The sequence below is a fragment of the Otolemur garnettii genome, unplaced genomic scaffold, assembly GCF_000181295.1.
Source record: "Otolemur garnettii isolate 467f Iridium unplaced genomic scaffold, OtoGar3 scaffold00099, whole genome shotgun sequence".
Lineage (NCBI taxonomy): Eukaryota > Metazoa > Chordata > Mammalia > Primates > Galagidae > Otolemur > Otolemur garnettii.
This window is the reverse complement of record NW_003852494.1, coordinates 3953862-3964996: the sequence shown is the minus strand read 5'-3', so window position 1 is coordinate 3964996 and position 11135 is coordinate 3953862. Positions and strand designations below refer to the sequence as shown.

General features: G+C 46.0%; 1 protein-coding gene across 1 annotated transcript in view; it reads left to right on the top strand.

Annotated features, from left to right (window-relative positions):
- RILPL1 (Rab interacting lysosomal protein like 1) overlaps positions 1-11135 on the top strand; it is a 46640-nt gene that overhangs the window by 8972 nt on the left and 26533 nt on the right. Inside the window, exon 3 of the mRNA XM_003796025.2 lies at positions 10540-10658. Within this exon, the coding sequence (XP_003796073.1) occupies positions 10540-10658 (119 nt within the window). The remainder of the gene's footprint in view (positions 1-10539; positions 10659-11135) is intronic.

Genomic DNA, 11135 nt, shown 5'->3' with positions numbered 1-11135 from the left:
GTTGTTTGGTGGGCCCGGGCTGGGGATTTGAACCCGCCACCTTAGGTGTATGTGGCTGGCGCCTTAGCCGCTTGAGCCACAGGCGCCGAGCCCCGTTTGAATCTTGACCCCAACACTTACCTGCTGTGTGATTTCCATCAGGTCACTTGAACTGTGTATGCCTAAATTGTCCCCTGTATAAAAATGGGGTAAATTGGCCAGGCACGGTGGCTCACACCTATAATCCCAGTACTCTAGTAGGCCAAGGTGGGTGGATTGCCTGAGCTCACAGTTCAAGACCAGTCTGATCAAGTATGAGAACTTGTCTCTAAAAAATAGCCAGGTGTTGTGGCAGGCACCTGTAGTCCCAGCTACTTGGGAGGCTGAGGCAAGAGAATGGCTTGAGCCCAGGAGTTTGAGGTTGCTATGAGCTATGATAGCCATGGCATTCTACCAAGGGCGACAAAGTGAGACTGTCTCAAAAAAGGGGGGGGGGATTTAAAGAATAAAATAAAAATGGAAGAAATAACCAGAACTCCCCCTAAGGCTGTTGTAAGGATTAAATGAATTAATAAGTATAGTAGACTACTTACTTAGACTCGTGCCTAGTACATAGAAAACACTCAGCAAGTCCTAGCAGTTATTACTGCCAGCTGTTTTATCTGGTCCAACCTTCTTACTGAACGTATGAGAAAAACTTAGGCTGAGAGAAGGAGAGTGATTTTCCCAGGGTCATACAGCAACTGAGTGGCAGAGTCAGGATTAGAAATCAGATCTCCTGAAATCAGCCCCCTAAAGGAAGGTCTAAATCTCTCTGGGACCCCTGACCTAGAGCTACTAGAGACAGCCTAGTTAAGGCTGGGGAGGAGATGGGAATCATGCCCAGCTCCATGGGTTGGGCCACTATAGTATTCCACTGCCCAAGAGCTTAAGATTCCAGAGGGCTGCTGTCGTGTTCCTTCAGTCCCTTTTATCTCATTTATCACTAATAGAGTGCCTGCCCTGTGTTTGCCATTTTAGACTGCACCAGCCTGGAGGCAGGGAGGCCCATGCTAGGGCCTGGATCTGCTGTCCAGACTGGATCTCCCATCTCCATTACCAAAGGGGAAGGGATGGAAGAGTGTAGTAATGCCCTTAGTCCCTCAAAACAGCAGGAAATAAGAGAAAACAAACAGAGCAAGTATAACAAATAGGAAATATATATGTATGTGTGCATGTGTATTTATATGTGTGTGTGTGTGTGTGTATAATTTTGAGATAGAGTCTTACTCTGTCACCCTGGGCAGCGTGCTATGACATCATCACAGCTCACAGCAACTTCAAACTCTTGGGGTGAAGAGACCTCTTGCCTCAGCCTCCTGAGTAGCTGGACTACAGGTGCCCACCACAATAGCTGGCTAATTTTTCATTTTTATTTTATTTTATTTTTATTTATTTATTTATTATTTTGAGACAGTCTCACTATGTTGCCCTTGGTAGAGTGCTGTGGAGTCATAGCTCACAGCAACCTCAAAGTCTTGGGCTTAAGCAGTTCTCTTGCCTTAGCCTCCCAAGTAGCTGGGACTACAGGTGCCCGCCACAATGCCTGGCTATTTTTTTTTTTTTTTGTAGTTGTCATGTTGTTTTTAGCGAGCCCAGGCCAGGTTCAAACCTGCCAGCGCTGGTGTATGTGGCCAGTGTTTTAGCCACTGAGCTATAGACATCAAGCCTAAGTTTTCATTTTTAGTAGAGATGGGGTCTCACTGTTGCTTAGGCTGGTCTCAAGAGTAGAGATGGGGTCTCAGTGTTGCTTAGGCTGGTCTTGAACTTCTGAGCTCAAGAAATCTACCCACCTCACCCTCCCAGAGTACTAGGGATACCTAGGCCAAGAGGTATATTATAAGATGAGAGATTTAAGTCATTTATATCAGAAGTTACATTAAATGTAAATGAACTAAATGTTCTAATTAAAAGACAAAGGTGGTCAGACTGGATTTTAAAAGTCCAACTCGTGTTTATAAGAGATATATATTATAAAGCTTGGAAGTAAAGCCTGGGAAAAGGTAGGTGATTTGAACACCAATCCAAAGAAAGCTAGCATAGCTATATAAATGTAAGAAGAATAGATTTAAGGTAATAGCATTAATAGAGGGTTACTTCTTCATAATGATAAAAAAATTCGATTCTCTAGGAGAATATAATTTTCAAGTTGTAAAAAAAAAAAAAATAATAATTCAAGTTGTATGCCCCTAATAATTTAGCCTGAAGAGGCCGGGTGTAGTGGCTCACACCTGTAATCCTAGCACTCTGGGAAGCCGAAGAGGGTGGATACCTTGAGCTCACAAGTTCAAGACGAGCCTGGGCAACAGTGAGACCCCATCTCTACTAAAAATGAAACAAACCAAAGCAAAAGGATCACTTGAGCCCAAGAGTTTGAAGTTGCTATGAGCTATGATGCCACAGCATTTTACCAAGAGCAATAGAATGAGACTCTGTCTAAAAAAATAAAAATAAAAAATTTAGCTTCAAAGTATGTTTTGAAAAAGTAGACAGAAAATATGTCTAGAATGGGCAGATTTATGAAGACAAAAAGTAGATTGGTGGTAACCAGGGGCTGGGAAGTGAATCACTACTAAAGGTTTTAAGTTTCTTTTCCCAAGAAAATATTCTGGAATTAGATTGTGGATATGGTCGCACAACTTTGTGAATATATTAAAACCCACTAGGCCAGGCATGACAATGGCTCATGCCTGTAATCCTAGCACTCTGGGAGGCTGATGTAGGTGGATTGCCTGAGCTCACAGGTTCAAGACCAGCCTGAGGCAAAGCAAGACCTCGTCTCTAAATATAGCCAGGCTTTGTGGTCGGTGCCTGTAGTCCCAGCTACTTGGGAGGCTGAGGTAAGAGAATCATTTGAGCCCAAGAGTTTGAGGTTGCTGTGAGCTATGACACCAGGGTACTCTACCGAGGGTGACAAAATGAGACTTTTGTCTCAAAAAAAAAAGAAAAAAGTTGCAAAAATAATACATAGTTTCAGGATAACCCCCAGCCAGTATCTCCTTAATAATACCATGTTTCCCCGAAAATAAGATACTGTCTTATATTTATTTTTTCTCAAGAAGACACACTAGGGCTTATTTTCAGGGGATGTCTTATTTTTATTAAGTATAATACAACAATCTACATGTATTCAAATACAGTTAAGTCATCTTCTTCTGGAACCTGACGGGGGAGCCGACCTTGTTGGTGGGGCTGGTACTACTGATGCGTGAACTCCTTTCCCCTAGCCATTCACATGTGTGCAATAGGATGCCTGTGACTGTGGTTACCACCTGTGCACCTGTGCAAGTGGGAATGGCTCTGAGAAAGGAGCTGTGGCAGATAAAAGGTATTCCAGTCTCCCTTACCACTCCATGCTGAAATGCATGGCATGGCTGTGCAGCATATCCCATCACTAGGTCTTATTATCAGGGTAGGGCTTATATTTAACAAATGCATAGAAATCCTGCTAGGGCTTATTTTTGGGGTAGGTCTTTTTTTCAGGGAAACATGGTATTAACATCTTACATTACTGTGTTCATTTGTCAAAACCAAAAAAAAAAAAAGCCATTAGTATGTTGCTTTAATAGTAACCTGTGCAGCCAGGCATGGTGGCTCACACCTGTAATCCTAGCAGACTAGAAGGTCCAGGGGCGTGGATTGCCTGAGCTTAGGAGTTCAAGATCAGTCTGACTAAGAGCGACCCTATTTCTACTAACAATAGAAAAACCAACCAAGTCTTGTGGCAGCCTCTATAGTCCCAGCTACTTGGGAGGCTGAGGCGAGAAGATAGCTTCAGCCCAAGAGTTTGAGGTTGCTGTAAGCCAAGAGTTTGAGAATGCCACAGAACTGTACCCAGGATGACAGAGTGAGATTCTGCCTCAAAAAAAAAAAAACAAAAGGAAAAAAAGAGCCCTTAGATTTAGTGCACCTTAATTTTCTTTTTATTTAATATATCTTGTTTCTGTATTAGAACAAATCTGTCCTTCTCTTTTTGGAAGAACCGAGGGGCAGAACAACATGGGTTAAAAGTGTTTACTTGGCCTGACTGCCAGGGTCCAAATCTCAGCTCAACTAGACCCCAGCCTTGGTGAAATTATCTACTTTTCTATAAATGAGCATCATCATCTGTAAAATGTGGATATTATTATGAGGATTAAATGAGTTAATATACGGTAAAATCTTTAGCACATGGTAAGCACTAGGTAAATATTTTCCATCATTTGTTTTGTAACAGCTTTATTGACATATTATTCACATACATTATAATTCACCATTTAAAATGTACAATTCGGCTCGGGGCCTATAGCTCAAGGGGCTAAGGCGCCAGCCACATACACCAGAGATGGCGGGTTTGAATCCAGCCCCGGCCTGCCAAACAATAATAACAACTACAACCAAAAAACAGCTGGGTGTCATGGGAGGTGCATGTAGTCCCAGCTACTTGGAAGGCTGAGGCAAGAGAATCACTTAAGCCCAGGAGTTAGAGATTGCTGTGAGCTGTGATGCCACATCACTCTACCCAGGGCGACAGCTTGAGGCTCTGTCTCAAAATAAATAAATAAATAAATAAATAAAATGTACAATTCATCTACCATGGGCAACATAGCAAAACCCCATCTCTACAAAAAATAAGAAAAATTATCCTGCAGGGTGTCCCTCACTTATAGTCCCAGCTACTATGGAGGCTGAGGCTGGAGGATTTATTTAAGCCCAGGAGGTGAGGTTGCTGTGAGTCATGATTATACTACTACACTCTAGCTTGCAAGGATGGCAGAGTGAGACCGTGTCTTAAAAAAAAAGAAAATTGTACGGTTTGGTGGTTTTTAGTCTATTCAGGGTTGTGCAACCATCAGCACAATTTTAGAACATCTTCATCCCCTCAGAAAGAAACATCGTGCCCTCTTCACCCTACGATGTAAGAACTCACTAATCTACTTTCTGTCTCTGTGGATTTGCCTGTTCTATGGACATTCCACATAAATAGAATCCTACACTATGTGGTCTTTTGTGTCTGGCTTCTTTTACTTTGTGTAACATTTTCAAGGTCCATGGACATTGTCACATGGATCAGTACTTCCTTCCTTTCTAAGCCTGAATTATATTCTATTCTGTAGATAGGCCATATTCTGTTTCTCTGCCATCTGCTGATGGACTTCATGGGTTGTTCCCACCTTTTGGCTGTTATGGATAGAGCTGCTCTGAGCATTTGTGCCTGAGCTTTTGTGGACATATATTTTCAGTTTTGAGGGATATATACCTAGGAGTGGAATTGTTGGATAGAATCATGGAAACTGGCTCGGCACCCGTAGCACAGTGGTTACGGCACCAGCCACATACACCGAGGGTGGCAGGTTCAAACCTGGCCTGGGCCAGCTAAACAACAATGACAACTGCAACAAGAAAATAGCCGGGTGCTGTGGGGGGCACCTATAGTCCCAGTTACTTGGGAGGCTGAGGTAAGAGAATCGCTTACACCCAAGAGTATGAGGTTGCTGTGAGCTGTGATGCCACGACACACTACCCTGGGCAGCATAGTGAGACTCTGTCTCAAAAAAAAAAAAAAAAAAAAATCATAGAAACTATGTTGAGCTTTGAGCATTTCTGCAGGATACCCAGAGACCTCTGGGGGTGACCTGGGAATTCCCCTGCCTGTCCCACTAAGGGCCCAAAGGCCTTGGGGACCTGTAGCTACTGACCTGCTCTGAGCTGCTTGCTTGGCATATCACTTGTCTGTGGTGCTCGTAGCATCCTCCCTGTGGGGGAGCTTTGCTCTTCTTCCATGGCTTCCAGCTCCCTGCCAAGTTTGTCAGGAAGCAGCCCCCACATATGTGTGACTGAAGATGAGCTTAAACAGTATCTAGCGTGGGTCCAGCTCCCGAAAGGGTTAGCTTGGGAGGCCACTTGGCAGCAGCCCTCGCCTGAGTAGAGAGACCGGGCACATGCCAGGCATGCCTTCGTGGTTATTTTTATTTTGCATGAGAAACCATGGGAACACAAGGACATTTCTTCCACCTGCTAGAGGAACAGTCACTGGGCAGACATGGTCCCTGGGAGAAGGTGGAGCCTGTGAGTTGGGACTGTGTGGCAGGTGCCACGCTGAGAACGTGCTGGGCGGAGGCTTAGGGGTAGACTGAGGACATAGGGGGGCAGTCACTTGATTCCTGTACAGTGGCATGAAGTGGTTGCTGAGAGGAGCCAGCCCTGCATGAAACAGTGTAGCTTTCTTAGCATTTGACCTTGAACACTGTTTAGAGGCACCTTGGCAGTTTCCTATATTTCATCCCCTGGTCTCTAGATTGAAAAGCACTTCCCTGTCCCCTGTTTTTGGAAATTCATCTCATCAGCTGGAGGGCAACATAGAGAAACTACTTGTTAGCACACGCAGGAATGAATCACAGGAGTCTCAGCCATCAGATTGGGAGATGGGGTGCAAGATACGCTTAAGGGTCTGGAAAAACAACCTTGGTCTCTGGAGGAACAACTTAGTCACAGGGGAGGAGGAAAACTGACCGCATTGTCATTCTCTGAAGGGTAACACAGAACAACACTGTGCAATAGTGATAGACGTAATGGTGATGGTTCTAGTTATTACATTAGAAAAAGCAGGAAGAAACACAGCAAAGTAATTTCTATGATATTTTTTACTTAACCTAGTAGATCCAAAATAGTAAGCATCTTTGCAACATGTCAAAATAAAAATTATCAACAGGGTATTTTGCATTCTTTTTCCTGTATTAAGTTTTTTTTTTTAGAGGTGAGGTCTTGCTCTGGCTCAGGCTGGTCTCAAACTTGTGAGCTTAGGCAATCCACCTGCCTCGGCCTCCCAGAGTGCTAGGATTACAGGCATAAGCCACTGAGCCCAGCCTTCATATTAAGATTTTTAATGTCATATTCACTCTTTGAAATCTAGTGAGATATATGTGTATATATAGTTATCATCTTAACTTTTGGGGGGGTGGTGGTGGTGGAGGAGGCATCTTGCTCTGTTGCCCAGTCTGGAGTACAGTGGCATCATCATAGCTCATGTCAACTTCAAACTTCTTGGTTCCAGTGATCCTCCTGCCTCAGCCTCCTGAGTACCTGGGACTACAGGTGCATACCACTGGACGTGGCTAATTTTTCTATTTTTAGTAGACCTGGGATCTCCTTTTTGTTCAGGCTGGTTTTGTACTCATGAGTTCAAGTGAGCCTCCTGCCTTGCCTCCCAGAGTGCTAGGATCACAAGTGTGAGCCACCATGCTTGGCCTAGGTCTGGCTTCTTTCACTCAGCATAGTGTTTTTGAGGTTCATCTGCCTTTAGCCTTTTTATGGCTGAATAATATTCCATGGATGGACAGACCACATTTTATTTATCCAGTTGTCGTCAGATGGCATTTGGGTTGATTCTGCCTTTTGGCTTTTGTAAATAGTGATGCTAAGAACTTTGTTACTTGTCTTTTTTTTTTTTTTTCCTGAGACAGAGTCTCACTCTGTTGCCCAGGCTAGAGTGCTGTGGCTCACAGCAACCTCACACTCTTGGGCTCAAGTGATCCTCTTGCCTCAGCCTCTCAAATAGCTGGGACTACAAATGTCCACCACAATGCCTGGCTATTTTTCAGAGACAGGGTCTTACTCTATCTCCTGATCTCAAGCAATCCACCCACCTCATCCTCCCAGAGTGCTAGGATTACAGGCGTGAGCCACTGTTCTTAGCCCATTTTTTATATTTTTAGTAGAGATGGGGGTCTCGCTCTTGCTCAGGCTGGTCTCAAACTCCTGAGCTCAAGCAGTCCTCCCACATTGTCCTCCCAGAGTGCTAGGATTACAGGTGGGACTCACAGTGCTGGCCTCACTTGCCATTTTCACTTAACAGGCATCTCAGTCTACTAAATGGTCCTTGACAATTTAACTATTTCCTCGCTGGCAGAAGCTGAGGTCATTGCCAGTTTTTCTGCTGCTGGACACAAAGCTGTTGTGGCTGCCCTGGGATGTGCCTCTCCACGGTGCCCTTGCCAAGAGTGTCTCTTAAGGTCTAGATCCCAGGATCTAGAATGGCTGGATGTCTAAATGATTGCTCAGAACTCTTCCACCTTTGAGCAGTATCTCTTAAGGACACTTCACCTTCTTTTAATTCTTTAAAGCACTCTTGTACTTTCTCATAGGAGCAACCTGGGAAGCAGGGAGGGCTGGTCTGAGTTAGGATAAGAGGACAGCTGACCCTTAGAGACTGCCAGGCCTGTTGTGAGCACTTCGCATAGATGAAATGCATGGCCTCTGAAGAACACCCTGGGCAGGTCTCCAGATGATCCTCACTTGCATGTGAGAAACTGAAGGGCTAAGCCAGGATGGCAGGCTGGAAGTCTGCTTCAGATGCCCCGTGCTTGCAGCTCAGACTGGTGACCCCAGGGCTACAGATTCAGGCTTCCTTCCTCCAGCTGCTTTTCTTCCCACCTGATCTGTCCAGGCGTGGAATCTGTCCCCACTGAGGATTGAATGACCTGGGCCCATGACACCACCTGCTCAGAGCCTGGTACAGGACAGGTGTTCAGAGAGCCAGCAGGAAGGGACATTTGTGGCTTTTGCACAGACTCTGCCTATATGTGATTACACATGCACACACACACACCTCACACATACAGATACAAACACACATTCACACATACATTACACACACACACACCACTTGTGCCTGGAGAACAGCTGTCTGGGAGACATTAGCATGAACCAAGACCCAGGCTTTGCTCTGCAGCAACAGCCTTGGGGTTTTGACAGAAGAGAGGGCATCAGCCCAGACCCCCTAGTGGCCCTGGAATTCTTTTAGGAGCTTCCTCAGCCTCTTGGCCAGCTAGAGGGAGGTGCCTGCCTGTGGTGTACCCAAGGGAGGGGGGCCTGGCATCTGAAGGGAGAATTCACATTCTGAAAGCTGCCAAAGGGGGACCAGCCTGAAAAAGAGTGAGACCCTGTCTCTACTAAAAATAGAAAAATTAACTAGGTGTGGTGGTGGGTGCCTATAGTCCCAGCTACTTGGGAAGCTGAGGCAGGAGGATCACTTGAACGCAGAAGAGACAAGTGGCAAAGCAGTTCCTCTCAGCACTGAGGAGCCTGCTCAGGCCCTGCTCTGCATCTGGGCTGATGTAGGGTTCTAAGGCCCTTCTCAGTTTTCCTCAGTGGGGAGTCCCCACACCCCACATGCTGGACCTTAGCTCTGGGGGCCTTTATCCTCACATCTGCTGTCTGAAGGCAAGATAAATAGTGCTGGTGCTGAGAGGAAACACCCTCAGCCTTTCTTGATTTTCTTATCTTTTCCTTTTTTTTTTTTTAGAGACAGTCTCACTTTGTCACCCTCGGTAGAGTGCAGTGGTGTCACAGCTCACAGCAACCTCTAATTCCTTGGGCTTAGGTGATTCTCTTGCCTCAGCCTCCCGAGTAGCTGGGACTACAGGTGCCCACTATAACGCCTGGCTATTTTTTTGTTGCAGTTTGGCCAGGGCTGGGTTTGAACCTGCCACCCTCGGTATATAGGGCCAGCACCTTACTCACTGAGCCACAGGCGCCACCCTCCTTTTTTTTCTTTCTTTCTTTCTTTCTTTTTTTTTTGGAGACAGAGTCTCACTCTATTGCCCCAGGCTAGAGTTTAGTGGATCAGCCTAGCTCACAGCAACGTCAAACTTTTGGGTTCTAGCGATCCTTCTGCCTCAGCCTCCCAAGTAGCTGGGAGTATAGGCACTTACCACCACACTTGTCTAATTTTTCTAGTTTTAGTAGAAGTGGGGGTCTCCCTCTTGCTCAAGCTGGCCTCAAATTCCTGAGCTCAAGGCATTCTCATGCCTTGGCCTCCTAGAGTGTTAGGATTACAGGCATGAGCCACCTCACCAGGCCTCCTAGGATCATCTTTAGTTAGGTAAAAGAATGTAAAGACACGGGGAGGCACCTGTGGCTCAGTGAGTAGGGTGCCAGCCCCATATACAGAGGGTGGCGGGTTTGAACCCGGCCCTGGCCAAACTGCAACAAAAAAAATAGCCAGGCGTTGTGGCAGGTGCCTGTAGTTCTAGCTACTTGGGAGGCTGAGGCAAGAGAATTGCCTAAGCCCAAGAGCTGGAGCTTGCTGTGAGCTGTGATGTCACAGCACTCTACCAAGGGTGACAAAGTGAGACTCTGTCTTTAAAAAAAAAAAAGAAAAAGAATGTAAAGACACTTAGTAACCGTAAAGAGTGCTGTGAATATAAGACATGGTCAGTGAGAGGTGGGAGCTGCTCTCGGATGGTCAGAGGAGGGAAGGCCCCTGTGAGTAGGTGATATTTGAACCTGACAAATGAGGAGATGCAGCCATGAGAGATGAGAAGTGCAAAGAGGGAATTCTTAGCAGAGGCCCTAAGGTGGGAGTGAGCTTGGAGGACCAAGGACCGATAGTAAGCACTGGAGGGGGTGAAGGGAGCAGTGGAGGGTGTGAGGATGAGGCTGGGAGCCACTAAAACTTCAGTTTCATTCTCAGTGGAAAGCTGAAGGGTGATTTCAGTGGATGGGGAGATTTACCGATGCGTCTCACCTGCCTCGCCCCAGGCATGTCAGAACGGGAGCGGCAGGTGATGAAGAAGCTGAAGGAAGTGGTGGACAAGCAGCGTGATGAGATCCGCGCCAAGGACAGGGAGCTTGGTCTGAAAAATGAGGATGTTGAAGCTGTAAGTGATAAGCCCTTACCCTGCATCTACCTTCCTGGCCAGTAGGTACCAGCCGGAAACTGGATCCTCCTCTCAGGAGGTTCCTTCTCCCCCAAGTCTCATTCTTCGGATTCCATGAGGTAGGGGATTCTTCTCATGGCTTGGTGGGCCCAATCTTGAAACATAGTCAAGGAGGACCCTCAGGAAGTGTTCCTAGGAAGAGCAGGAAGGAATTTGACACTTTCCAGTGACTGAGATCCTTCCTCATCTTGGGGTGGTCCTGAGGCCCCATCACCCTTTGCTGTGTCCCCAAGGCTTCCTCCAGCCCACTCCCTCTCACCATGTCCCTCTGAGCAGACTTAGCAGGGTCCAAGCTGCTCCAGGAACCCATATATTGTCTTTGCCTAAATTGGAAAAAGCTGCCCCTTTCTCAAGGCATGTTACCTCCATCTGGTGGGAAATTGTCATACTACATTCTTTTTTTTTTTTTTTTTTTTT